Source organism: Habropoda laboriosa, unplaced genomic scaffold (genome assembly GCF_001263275.1).
Source record: "Habropoda laboriosa isolate 0110345459 unplaced genomic scaffold, ASM126327v1 scaffold123, whole genome shotgun sequence".
Taxonomy (NCBI): Eukaryota; Metazoa; Arthropoda; class Insecta; order Hymenoptera; family Apidae; genus Habropoda; species Habropoda laboriosa.
Window position 1 is genome coordinate 335963 of NW_017100236.1, and position 14219 is coordinate 350181.

The 14219-nt window shown below is 40.1% G+C and overlaps 1 protein-coding gene across 4 annotated transcripts in view; it reads right to left on the reverse strand.

Moving 5' to 3' along the window:
• Positions 1-1387: 1387 nt before the first annotated feature.
• The window catches only part of LOC108571660 (nascent polypeptide-associated complex subunit alpha, muscle-specific form-like), a 23236-nt gene continuing 10404 nt past the window's right edge, over positions 1388-14219 (reverse strand). Inside the window, exons 2-16 of one of the 4 annotated variants that reach the window (XM_017933755.1) lie at positions 6046-6231; positions 5851-5964; positions 5689-5724; positions 5571-5597; positions 5442-5502; positions 5166-5368; positions 4718-5092; positions 4389-4627; positions 4197-4310; positions 3875-4095; positions 3527-3753; positions 3273-3437; positions 2911-3190; positions 2686-2827; positions 1388-2601 (exon numbers count right to left, since the gene is read on the reverse strand). In XM_017933755.1, coding sequence (XP_017789244.1) covers positions 1590-2601; positions 2686-2827; positions 2911-3190; positions 3273-3437; positions 3527-3753; positions 3875-4095; positions 4197-4310; positions 4389-4627; positions 4718-5092; positions 5166-5368; positions 5442-5502; positions 5571-5597; positions 5689-5724; positions 5851-5964; positions 6046-6231 — 3402 coding nt within the window. In that variant the 3' untranslated portion in view covers positions 1388-1589. Of the gene's footprint in view, positions 2602-2685; positions 2828-2910; positions 3191-3272; positions 3438-3526; positions 3754-3874; positions 4096-4196; positions 4314-4388; positions 4628-4717; positions 5093-5165; positions 5369-5441; positions 5503-5570; positions 5598-5688; positions 5725-5850; positions 5965-6045; positions 6232-14219 lie in introns of all 4 variants that reach the window. The other 3 variants (XM_017933757.1, XM_017933756.1, XM_017933754.1) reach the window with 3 other exon arrangements.

Consider the following 14219-nt stretch of genomic DNA (forward strand, 5'->3'; position numbering starts at 1 on the left):
AATTTTTAAATTGCATATGGTCGTTAATTATATAATAATATACACTTTTATGATGACTTTACAGTATAAACGAAACAGTTTAAAAGAGCCTGATTACTTGACAGAAGTAAGTATCCTTTCTTTTATTTTAGCGTTACCAGGGTTTCTCGAATTTAACCTGGTCCATGGCACGAATATTTTTTTTTACTTTTTAAGAGAGATCTCGAATTAACTCTCTGGTCACATGACGTATATGGCTGATAAATAGAGAGGACGATAAAACAAGGGTGCAAAATAATATTTCTTTTTCAATTTCGATAGGTACAAAAATCAGAAGTTGCAATTTTCTCTACATAGCGTTAAATGTTTTTTGATTAAAGCACCTTGGCACGGACAAACTGCTTTTGTATTTGTTTACTCGCAAATCCTATATTTTTCCCGACGAATACAAAGTTTTCTCTCTCTCTCTCTCTCTCTTTCTCTCTCTCTCTCTCTCTCTCTTGTTTCACAGCAAACATGTACTTCAGCAGTACAAGTTATCATTTTTGCTTACAATTTATCCAAAAAGAATTTGATTTACATTTTGCATTTGTCACTTTTTTTACTTCTTACAAATTACGTTGTGAAAAACAATTGCAATGCTTCTGAATGGTCTTACTTTTTATATCACAGGAAAGCACCAGAGTGCATTTCTAATCTCCATGCAAATTAAAAGAAAAAAAAAAAGGGTAAAGCAAGCTGCCAAAGTGTGCTGCCAAAAGCCAAAGATACCTGTTCTTTTGCCCTCTCTTGATTTGTTTTTTCGTTTAACTATTATTCCTATGGTACAAATTAATCTCTATGAAGAAAAGAAAATTCATAACCTTTTTTTTGTTATATTATATCGATTAAATTAGGGCAACTTGTTTTACGATCGTATCCGTACGTCAGTAGTAGAGATTCGTTTATACGTCGCAATAAATAAATAATTAAATAATTTTTGAGTAATGGTTAGAGATCCGCTTAAGTTTTTCTCTTAACTTGGATTTCTTTTTTTACGTAGCATCGTCTCGCATTCTACAATATCTATAATATTACACACGATACTTTTTTTTTGTTTTTAAACTGTACGCATAGTTATCGTAATGATTAAAGTTTATATCGCTATAAACAGTCAGATCCCCGAAAACTTGCGGAGAATCACATAACATTATCGTCATTTGTTTTTCTTCTTTTTATTTTTGTGACCACAATTACCTTAAATCAATGCCTTGGTTTGTTTGTAACGACGAACCGTCCTAACATAACCTCAATGTAGCTAGACGGAACACCGCGATCGCGAACAAGGCATTTTCGTTAATGATCATTCATACGAGTACGTTCCGCGCTCGTTCTTTCGTTTGTTTTTTACTCTTTCAAATGTCCTACACGTCTTCTTTGTATTTCATCATCGCACTTACTTTTTCAATAACTATAAATATTATATAATCTATGTACAATTTTTTTAAATAACGCCTCTTCTCCATTAGCAAAATATCAGCACCAGGGGCTCGGAAACTTTACGGAGATGCTCAGAATGCTGACCCTTTAGTGCGTTCAGTTGCAGAAGCCGAGGACGCGGGGAGGATGTATCATCGGGATTGGGAGGTGTCCTCTTTTTTGTGTATATCCGCGTGCATCAAGGCTGGCTCTAATTGTCGCGTTGGTACCCCTGGTCCAGGTCCAGCTCTATGATGCATGTGTAGATTACTTAACGGTCCAGGACTTGGATCCTTGCTTCTCAGTGAATTTACAGGTGGTGGTGGATAACCGGCGTAAAGTTTAGCCCTTTCCTCCTCTTCTGCTCGAAATGCAGCTGCAGCCATCAATGGATTATAACGTAATTGTTGCAATGGATCGTAACGGTAGTCCCTGAAGGGATCTCCAGCCCAAGGGCCACCTGGTTGTCCAGTAGGCCCTGACGGTGGTGGAAAATGTTGCATCGGGTGTGCACCCAAACCAGGAAGCATACTTCTTGGCATGGAATGCGGAGTAGGCATGCTGTGAGGATGCCTTGCAAGGTATGAATGAGGATGAGGATGATGATACCTCGTGTCAGGCAGTGGACTTGGACCGGGCCCTGTCGTGGACGCTGCTCCAGGGCCAGGACCTGGTGGTCTTGGAAGCATTACTACTTCGTCGTCTTTACTTCTTGGTTCCTCTTTAACGCGTACCTCTCCAGCCTCAATAGATGCAGATCCATTCCTTAAAGGTGACCGTTCTCGAGCCACGACCACGTGTTGCCGGTTCTGATGCATTAATCTTTCACGCTCCATCTCTCGTCGTTCCATCTCTCGACGCTCCTTGTCTCTCCTCTCCCTCTCTCGTTCAGCTTCCTGCTGTTTCCTCTTTTCTTCCTTCTCACGTTCCCTTCTCTCTCTTTCGCGCTGTTCCTCTCGTTCCCTTTCCTTCTCGCGTCTAACGCGCTCACGTTCTCGTTCACGTTCTCGTTCACGTTCGCGCTCACGCTCACGTTCACGTTCGCGCTCACGTTCGCGTTCGCGTTCTTCGAGTTCGGCTCGTCTATCAATCGCCGGCGGTTCCGGTTTTAGACTCCACGGTACTGCTGTAGTTGGTGGAAATCCGGTAGAGGCTCGTTGTAATCTAAACGAAAAAAAAATGTCAAGAAACAGTTAGTTGTTGTAGTGAAGGCATTTTTCTTTTTCAAAGAAATTATTAAAATCGTACCCTCTCCATGGATCATGCACAGAACCGAGTCCACCCAATGGTGGCATTTCTCTCGACGGTGGGAAACTAGAAAGACCGGGGAAATTCGGATTCGGAGCGCCAAATGTTGATGGATATCTTCCAAATGGTGACATACCTGTTCCTGTAACAATTTCCATACATTATTAAACCACTCTATTTGTAATAATTAAAATCATCTGTGTATATGATTTGTAGAAAGATTACCTAAATGTGACGCTGGTGTAGACAGGAAACCAACAGGATGAGGTGGAGGTGGGGCAGGGTGAGCTGGTGGTATGTTAGTCGGGAATGGAGGTGCCATAGGAGGTGCTCCAATTCCAAGGCCACTGCCTGGGCCTCCTGGATAAAGATGACCTGGTGGTCTCAATAGTTCTGTCTTAGTATTAACGACACTTCCCGCCTTTGCTTCCGCTTGTTGTTTCTGTTGATGATGATAAATTTCCCAGGCTATGCGTACGTGCATTGCATTCCATTTCCCACTCTTCTGCAATTAAATACATCACATTTCTGTGTAAGAAACTAGCTGATTCATAGATCTTTTAATTCATATTTGATAAAAGAATTACCTTTGGTGCAAATGATGTTAAATGGTTCGGAGGTACAAAAGGAGTTGAAGGTGGGCCAATTCCGGGATGCAGGAGGCCAGCGTTAAAGCCAGAATAACTAGAAAGATTTAGATTCCCACGAAAAAATGGAGACTCAACACCTCCCAATTTTGGGATGTCCTTGAACTGAGAATAAAAAATTATTTTATAGAGACAAATGTTCGAAGAATAAAGTTTATTATGACAAGGTGGACACAGTAGAAGGCATTACGTACTATAGGGGGTGGAAACAAAGTAGTCGCGGCCGTCGGTGGAAGCAGAGGTGTCGTGTGTTGATGTACATGAGTGTGCTGATGTTGATGATGGTGCATCTCTGTCCTAAGATATGGGGGCGGTCCCAGATTGCCAACTCCAACTCCGACGTTTCTGTCTTGGGATGCCAAGAATCTATTGTCAAGCTCTCGCCTTAACAGGTCTGTCTGACCTGCGACATGAGTCACCCCTTCTTTCGGTTAGTGTCTCATTCGTTCCGAACTTTTACTTTTCTACCTCTCTTTCCTTAAGACTCTTTAAAAAAACTCGACAACCCAAATACAAACTTGAGATACAGCTTATAAACTTACTTGTTTGAAAAAGTGACTCGGCAGAAAATGGATTGGGATTGGTCGTTGGCGGTGGTAATGAAGGCAGTGACGTGTGAGGACTGGAACTGGACACGGGAGGTGGTAGCGGTGCCGCAAACATTGGCGGCGGAAACGTGTGCATGCCAAGTGGTACTGGTGGAGGAGTCGGCCTTGGAACTGATGTTGTTGTTGCCGGAGACAATTGTGAAGTTGTGCTGCTACTGTAAGTTATATATGAAAAAAAATATATATATGTATAAAATTGTTTTAAAAAAAAGTTAGTTGAACGAAAGAGTTCGGTAATTTTGATTTTAATTCATACCCAATCCATCCTTGCGTTGGTTTGGTGTAAGCAGGTAGACTAGAATTGGCTGGAGAAGATGTGTTTGGCACACTTACAGGCGTTATGCTACCTCGACTTAGGCTACTGACGTTACTGCTATAATAAGTAACACCACTGTAAGATCCTTATTACAATAAACAGATAGATATGTACCATTACAAGATTGTATACCTATAACTATCCCTTTCTCGATTCGGGCTATGTCCACGAGGTGAATTATTGTTTCTTCCAGTCAAACTGCAGGCTACCATGTCTCTGTGAGCAATGGTATTCGCCGTAGTAACAGTATTAGTTATCGTAGACACGCATGTTGTAGTGGCAGCGCTTAGAGGAGTATTGTGATTTGTGGTATTATTTCCTATAGGCTGTTGTTTGCTTATGTTAGTACACGGGGAAGCTCTACTTCCTCTCTACAAAGGAAAATTATTAGCGTTAACATTTCACACAAATACTTCAAATCTTTAACAAAAACCTCAAGTATGTAAAATTATGCGACTTACCACTTCCGCTCGTGAAGAAGCAGAATGGGAGGGAGACGGAACTGCAGGTGGAAGGTATGGACTGTGATTTAGAGCAGTATACGGTGTATAGAGGGGTGGATAAGATGGTTGTGTTTGAGGATAAGCAGCCATGGGTATCGATGGTGGATAGCTCGTAGTTGTAGCTCCGTTTGATGGTGCTGCTGGGGTAACACCTAAACTGGCTACCGCAGGACTAGTTGTATGACTCGACGAAACGAGGGGTACATTCGGTGGATGTAACGCGGGTATTGTAGTGTGAGGCTGTTGGGATAAGGAGGGAGGTGGCAGAGCAGGGGAAGCTGGCCGCTGTTGCGGAGCTATTGCACGTGGGTTTGCTGCCAATGGACTAGTCATCTGAAAATACATTCAATTGGATGTATATTACGCTTGTAGATGGCGACGTGAAAAATGACAGACATTTACTTACAGGTGGCTGGGATATGTGGGGGGGTAGAGTAGGACTGGGAGGACTTGGCGCTGTTGGAACTGGTGCAGACGCAGGCACAGGAGGTGGTATAGGTGCCGGAGCATCCGTTGCTGGATTAGAAATTTGTCCACCCGTGTCTGGAGGTGAACCTCCTGCCCCGTTTGCTGGAGGCAAAACGTGTGGTGAAGACGATGGCAATTCGTCTACAAGATAAAAATTGATTTCAGATAATTATTTATAATACGAAAGCGTGTTACGAATTTAAACGCTACGTACATTTACGTGCAAGGGGTGGTGGGGTAGAAGATTCAAAGAGTATCGATTCAGCATCCGAGCCCTAAAATAAAGAATAATGTTTAATCATTATACTTTGGAGTATATACTGTTTGTAAAACTGTTACTTACCTTATCGTCTTCTCCTTCACTATCACACTGTAATAACAGAAGAAAATAACAGGAAATTATTACAACAGCTTTTAACAAGTGTAACTAATGTTTTTATCTCTATATTGTAAATACTTACGATGTATCCTTTACCCGAACTGCAATGACTGCTAGCCTGCAAATTCAGTAAAAATTGCACAAAAATAAGAATTGGTTCAAGACTCAAGTTTTTTTTCAACATTATGTATTAGAAAGATTGAAGATTATAGAATATAATCATTTTATGATTAGCATTACTTACATCGCTGAGGTGGTCCCTGGAACTGTCAGCGTCCTGGCAATCCCTAGGTATACCAGGGCCATGCAATTGTTCAGATGCTCTACCACTATCGTCACTTGTACCTGCATCTAGGCCCTGCAAATTAAGCAAAGTACATTTAAATAACTTCTATTTTACACTGAATCATTAATGAAATTTTGAGCCTCTAAAACTTACCTGGTTGATCGTCGAAGGTGTCAGTATGGAATTGTGTGAATAATGGTTGTGCTTGAAATGGTTTTTGATGTGATGCTCGTTGTGTCTATTATTCTGTCCTGTATCCACTTTTGGTTTCTCTTCCACTATTGATAGTAGCGTATGTAACTTCTTGACATTATTTTTACCAGCTAGCTTTATTGCACTCTGTAATCATAAAAAAGTTCAAGTTATATTTTTGCATAATAACACATTTTTAAAATATTCCAGGAATGAATTTCACTTGAATTACTTAAAAAAAAAATTCACTTTTGAATTCTGAGTTTTTCACTTTTTACAAAAAACAAATATGATTTTTTAACAATAAAACAATTTAAAAATATGCAATGAACTCGGGGAGTAATCAACATACATTTTTAAGAACGTAAGATTACATTCTAAGAGAACAGTCATTATTTACATGAAACCAATGATGCTGTTGCAAGCGGGTGTCGCGATAAACGTAACATAATCCTCGCTATAGGCTCCGTGCAATCGTTAATTTCACTAGCGCGAATTAAAATAATCAAATTTCATTCTTTGTGATCATACATTGTATCCAATATAAACAGACCAATATATCGATGTATCGTTGATCTCGCTTGCATTCAACACGTACAAAAATCGACCAACCAGCAAACGATTATATGTTCAACACGTATGGTAAACACTGCCACACGATTTCTGCCATAGATTTACACACCGGCGTAAAAAAGGGGAAAAAATTGGATAAAATCTATTTTCTCATCACAAGTCGAACACGTCGACGAATCGTCAGCTCGCGTAAGAAGCGCGAAGCGAAACTTTCAACACGGTGCGCGCACAGTAGAAAAAGCAGCCGCGTATGAGAACGCCTTTCCGTCGGTGCCTTTAAACCGCGATGTCAGTGCACATTTCTGAACGGGTGGCGCTCTGCCCCCCTCCTCCTCGTTTTTTCTCGGTTTCCCTCTGTGTGCACCTAAATACCGTTATCGCGATAAACGCGGTTTCCGCCGTTCCTGAACGAGAGAATATCCGTCGGATATACGTCGATGATAGACTGATTTTCGTTCAAAATTCGAGGCTCTAAGACAGACGGGCGTTTGCAAAGATGACAGCAGGATTCACAGGCAGCACCGTGTATCGTGTGCGCGATGCAGCACACGAATAGTGGGGAGAATGAAAGAGGCAGAGAGCGGGGTAGAGGTAAAGGGAAAAAGTGGATCGAGTAGATAGTGGGGGGTGAAAAGAGTGGAGAAGGGGATGACGAGGAAGGCAGAGAGGAAGAGCGAGGAAGAAAGAGAAGACATTGACCGAACGAGCAGCCGCGCGACAAGGCCTCCTTTGCTGTGCCAGGCCAGCTGGAAGGAACGAAGCCCGAACCCTGACTTCTCTTTCGCGACTCTCGGGTATTACTTTCCTTTTCCGATAACCGTGTACCCGCTCACGCTCTTTTCTTTCATCTTCCTCCCCTCTTCTCTCTCTCTCTCTCTCTCTCCCTCTACCAATGGTACGGTTGGCTACCAAAGAAACGATGGGAAAAAGCCACTAGAGCTCGCGGTGTAAAAAACTACCACCTAGCAAAAGCCATACTCTACCTGCGCACGTGTGCCAACTGCGAAGTGAAACCCCCTAGGACGTGTACCGCGGTCAGATTACATACGTATTCCTCGTAGCTGAGGTGAATTAATTGAATAAATCCCTGACGTATAATATACATTTCAAAAAAAGTAGGTACCACAATTATATTTTCGATTAATTTACAGGTTGCGAAGAGAATTTCTGAGGTTGAATGCATACTGTTATGAGATAATTTAGATGTTAAACTATTCATTGTCTCGCATGAATATCTCGATAAGTAATAGAAAATTATGTAAATATTTGAAATAATATATCCACAATATCGTTCTACTTAAATGACTTCATATGGTTATATGCCGAGACAGAAATATTAATGTTAAAACTTAAAAAAAAAATGTATTCAAAAATCTTAAAAAAAATGTTTTTTGACATCTGGTATCCACAACAGAGAAAAATATATAGCAGATCTAAATTCCTATGTAGATAAAAAATTCTTGGTTTAAAGGAGATAAAGAACTGTTTGGCAGTCCGGGAGGTAAGGTTCCTCGACACGAGACGAGTAAAGGAAGGTCGTTCCCGGACGTGCGGACGTTCCACCGGTCGGCTACTCCGTGCTTTGGCTAGCCGGCTACTAAACTCGTCCGTACAACGTTGCCACGTCTATTCGTTCGGTGTTGACACGATCGGACTCTAATTCAGCTACTACTCACAGTTTGCGTATATTTGGTCGCGACGTTAATATGTGAGCTCTTCTACTCAACGATTTGATGATTCTAAATAAATTGTCTTCTATGTGTTATATCGGTCGTTATATCATTTTGATTCATCCATAGGCTACATTTGATAAACTTTAATGGAGAGTAGCAAAAATTAAACATGTCAGCAAAACTTCCATTTTCTTCAACAAATTTTAAAATCGATTTCTTATTGCAAAATCGATATTATAATAAATTGCATTAATACATATTAATAAAGTAACGTTAGCCGTGACGGCCAAACCGGAAACGGTTATATAAAATATTTAAATCGCACTATTTAAAAGTCGATTTTTTTCCTTATGAATTCGAAATTATGAATTTTCATTGTTTGAACTTGCATAGGTTAACATTATCTACAATATGATCGTTGAGGTGCATTTCCATAGAACATATTCGCGCGGGAAATGTGAATATAAATCGATCTGACATATCAAGAGTTGGTTATTAAATTTGACAACAGTGTTTCATTTATAGCGGGCATCACTAGCATCAAGATTAAGCATTCTCCGTTCTTGTTTCTAACAAGCGGATAATAACAGTCATTCGGACATCTGTTTGACGAAAATTTCGGCTGCTTGCCAGTACGAAATTGACGTGCTGAGCGTGAAACGACGCTGGCCCACGTCCAAAAATTATCCGAAAGTAAACATGTATCATGGTAGCATTGTTTATATTCTGAGTTACCGTCTTCGCGTCTTCTTTCCACGTTTCCGTTGATTTGTTAATCCCGCCAAAAAACGGAGAGAATGCGGTCATGCGAACTGTCATTCAAAATTTGTAGCTACATGAAAATTAACACCATCAATCGTGTATCACAAAAAGGTACATTATAAAAAAAAAACTATTTTTTAGTGTTTAGAAAAGCTTAAAACAAAAGTTTAAACAGAATTTTCAAAACATCATCAGTTTTCATCAGGCGTCTCGTGATTGTTTTAGGTTACGTTTTAACTGTTTACAAAACAGAGGTTCGTGAATGTAACGATGTCGATCAACGAGCGGGAACACGACTAATTCTCGGCAGGAGAGATCCTTATCGTGCATTATGTATTTTAACACCGGTAAGTGACGCGAACAGAATGTGGTGACATGAAAAAAAAAGAGAAAAAAAGAAATGCAGTCAGCGTTCAGCGGCTGTGTTCATGTTTCATCCAGTTGGTCCAACCGACCAATAAAATGAATTTAGTTCTATGAAAACAAAACAGAGGGAGAAAGCAGTAGAAGGCTGAAGAAAAGAGGGCGGTAGATGTTGTTGGAGAGAAAAGGAGAGGGGAAAAGAAGTATAAAAAAAGGAGGAAAGAAAGAATCAGTGGCAGTAAAAAGATTTACAGTGGTGTAAATACAGCGATAAAGCGATCATAGTTCGACTATGCTCGTTGGATTATTTTCAGACGTAAATATTTCTCGTCGATTTACATAGCTCGTGCCTTTTCCGATTGACGTTCTACACGCCGGTTTCGAAGGTACACGCGTAATTCAGATGATTTGAGAATAAGTGGCCGCCATTACTCCAGCGTGCAACGTTTATTGCGGATAATACCGACCGCGATCGCTTCCGCGTGAAAATAATTGTACTTTAGCCTGGATTTTTCTTTAAAAAGGTAAAACGAAAAAAATATCGAAATAACCGATATTACTTTTTTATCGGTTTACTACGATAAAATGGTGGCTAATTTAAAGATAGTCTTAATTTTCTTGCTTCAATACCGTTAATAAGAAAACGGATGACTACTCTTAGGAAACATTTTGCGTGCATCGAAATTCTTTCTCCTTTAAATTTCCTTCTTTTTCAAAATTTCGTTGAATAAACTAAACAGGGTTCGTCGAAGATGTAGGACAAATAAGTTGCACATAAAACAACCATGTAATTGCGTCTACTCGATCATAGGGTTTTTTCTTTCCTTTTTGTCAGCAAGTATGAAACTGCAGATATTGATTACGTTTCGCGTCAGGGTTTTTAATTCGATTCCAACTAACTAGAGAGAAAGAGAGAAAGAGAGAAAGAGAGATTAATCTGAGTCCACGCGGAGAAAGAGATCTGAAAGTAAAGCGTTCGCCTTCTTCTGCGTTCAAATTATAAACGAAGAGGAGGAACTGGGTCAACTCGTCGTGCAGGTGCACGAGACCGTGTTTCGTCCATCATCGATACACATCCCTTTTGTCGTTTCCGTATCGATTCGCGAGAGCGCGCACGAACCCTTTACATCGTTTTTTCTGCCTTTTCCCTTCCGACTGTGCTCAAAGGAAATATTTACGTGCAAAAATTAACCAATATGAATAACGTGATAACGATGAAAAATTTGTAAAATAATTCTTTAAAAAACATTCATAAGGTAAAATAAAACATACAATTATCTCAAGTGTACGAATTATTCCGATATCGTTTTTTCGTGCAGCAGGGTGGCCACTACGCGAGTAATAAATTTTACACGGGTTAACAAGCAATTTAAACCGCTTCGAAATTAATCTATCCGGCGTGCATCTGAAAATGAATCGAGAGCGAGAGATCGAACCAGATAAAAATATAATGCAAATCTTCACGTTGCACCGGGTAGCGTTTTATTTAATTAACAGCATTATCGTCTCGTATTGATGTTTAAATCTACCAAAAAGCGACACGCACACACACACAGAAAATACGCAGCCGAGAATTTTCCTGTTTATTATTAAAATATTCCACCTTGTTACGCGACGGTTGATATGGGATCGCGATATATCCTGTAATTCAGTATGCGATAGAAATGATATTCGTTGCTAATAGAATGAATTACATATTGCCTTCGAGTGTTTCATTAATTACAGACGCAAAATAGTCTGAAGCATAACAACTGGCATCCAACAAAATTCCATTCCTCTGTTACGCCATCTTTTTTTTTTCGTAGGAACACGGAAATCAATCTACGCTTCTTCGATTTAATCGCATATAGATAATCGACTTTCAACTACGGTAACTCGATCAAAGATTCTTATTTACCTACTATGAGAAAATATGAAAAATGCAACGTTCTCACAAAGGAGAAAAAGTAGAAATCATGGTAAGTGGATACAATTCGTGTTGCCTACACCATATAACTACAGCTAGTCGCAGAATTGAGTGTACACTCGTACTGAATCTATATTTCTTAACATATAGCAAAGAAAATTGCAATAATTAGTAAATTTAAATATTTACCTTTACTGTACTACTGTTTAAATTCGACTGCTAAATAAATTTTTTTAAAAAAGTAAACTAATTCCTTTTCCCTTATTGTTTCCAAACATGCAACGATTTTACCGACGCATAATTGAGCGTACAGCTTTTACTGTACTACTGTTTAAATTCGACTGCTAAATAAATTTTTTTAAAAAAGTAAACTAGTTCCTTTTCCCTTATTGTTTCCAAACATGCAACGATTTTACCGACGCATAATTGAGCGTACAGAATGGGAATCTCCTAAAAATGAATGTTGTTATGCATTTGTTTTCCAATTTTATTATAGAAAGACTACTACGCAACATCGCAGAACACATTACGAAACAGACGTTTCTGTTCGGCAAATTATTGTTAATTTATATTCCAAAGGGAAGTCTCTTCGGGAAATCGGTAATGTAATTGGTACACTACAAAACAGAAGCAGTCGAAGGAGAAAGAAAATTCTTTCCGAATGACGAACGATATATGTATTGTGCGACAAATTAAAATTAAACCTAATACCAGTGTACCAAAATTAACAGTAGATGTTTCCTCAAGCTAAATAAACATACTTATAATATGCGTGTACGCTCAATTTTTCGATTAGCTGTATATAATATAGACGGTATTCCAAACGTCATTATGCAGTGCATATAGAAATGAGGAGAATATGTTTTGCTTAGGACACCGTGTGTGCACAGAAATGCATACACGTGGAAACAATTGTTTCGCGCAGTGTCAAGGTAACGACGGTCTCGTCGCGCAGTTATAAACGCGAGAAAAATTGTGGGTGGGCGTGAGGGCAAACAAAAAAGCAAGTGAGAAAAAGAGAGAAAGAAAGTTGGGGGTGAAAAAGGAGGGGAAAAAAATAGGTCGCGAGTTCCGCTCGGTTGATATCTGTCCTCTCTCGCGAGCATCGGTCGATTTTCACCAGTGGCGAATATATTCGCGAGAGAGAAGAGGGGCATAGCCGAGCATTACCGGTTCACAACTCTCGGTTGACGGATCACGTGGCAGAATTCAGGCATCTCCGTTGGCACCGGCGGCCGAGCTGATTTATTGAGTGGCGTGGCGTTGCTGACCTCACTCTCTCGGTACGGCTAACGACACTAAGAGAGCTCTTGGTAATCTGCCGAATACCAACGATATCTGCCCCGAGTCGAAATTATATGCCCCGTGCAACGAACTTGGCTCATTCAGACTACGAATTTATCTCTCTCTCTCTCTCTCTCTCGCGAACTTTTTGATTTATTACGATCTTGTGCAGCTCCTTTCGTTACGCTCATCATTAACAGATTGCCAATGTGGATTTACCAACAAACAATATTTCATTTTCACGTGTTATCAATTCTCCCTGCGGACGAATTTTTTACCAAATTTTCCAGAAATACTTTTAGCACTGAGTTAACCTAACCTAACTAATCTATTCAAAAACATTTTTAATGTTAAGATATCTAACACATTGATACTCGTGTCAACGGAAGAATTAAAGTATCAAACATGCTTCAAACATGAAACGATTGATGAGCTCATAAAGCAAGTAAGTGATCCTCCCCAGTGATTTCGATCAACCAGCAAACATACGTTCCACTCGACCTGTCTCCAAATTATTTTTCCAGCTCCCGCCGCCAGAGTATGCGCAACAGCGTGCAACGGTGCACCATAAATCACCTTCGGTTCAAATACGTCACACTGAGGGCACGCGTGATGCGTCTAAGCAGCATTATTTGTAAATGATCCTTACAACAGCTAGTTACACTATCTCAAGCCAGAGGATTATTGGAGCACAAAAACGGACTATAACTCCGGAATAAGGTCAAATAGGATATACCACTTACCGAGTGCTCGCATATTACAATATACCTTCTATTGTAGACTCTCTGCGTGGCACAGAACGGAACAGAAAGAGCATCATCCCCAGATTCGGTGACACAGTGACACAGGAACGACGTCGTATCATTCCTCTCTATCTCGAGTACAAGAATCGCTGATTACATATCAGGGAATCAACACGCCGCTAATCACTATATACATATACACGACACTTATCACGTTTCCAATTACGTGGCTAATTGACGAGATGGTCGTTCTATCGTGAAACATTTACTAATAAAAAGAAAAACCAAGTTACAAAACGAAGAAGTTGATTTTGCTGAATTTTCGTTTGCCCGACATATAAATAATGAGATCATTATGAAATTAACGAGACCGATGAACTTGTTCCATTGTAACCAAACACCCTGTATACACGCATAGTATACATTGTGTGCATGTGCGTCTATATGTATATGTACAATTGTGCTCTCGTATGAAAAGACGGTTCTTACATAACAAGCTCGCCGAGCTTGACGTGACACTGACCTCACTCTAAATCCATAAGTGGTCGGTTAATTATCGACTGGCAACGATTTCAGCGATTTCACCGTACTGTACATAGAGGGTGAACGAGCATCTGAGGAAGGGGGTGGGGAAGAACCGATACACAGAGTGGCCCGCTAATCAGTCCGCTTGGATATGGCAATATGCGGGATACGGTCGGTTGATTCTGAACACGACGAGTTTACCCTAACGTAATTAATGTCCGTCGTACAATGTGACGTGTAACGACAAATTCGATCGACGTCGCTTATTCATGGACACAAGATGAAAAGGGAGAGAAAATAAGAGGA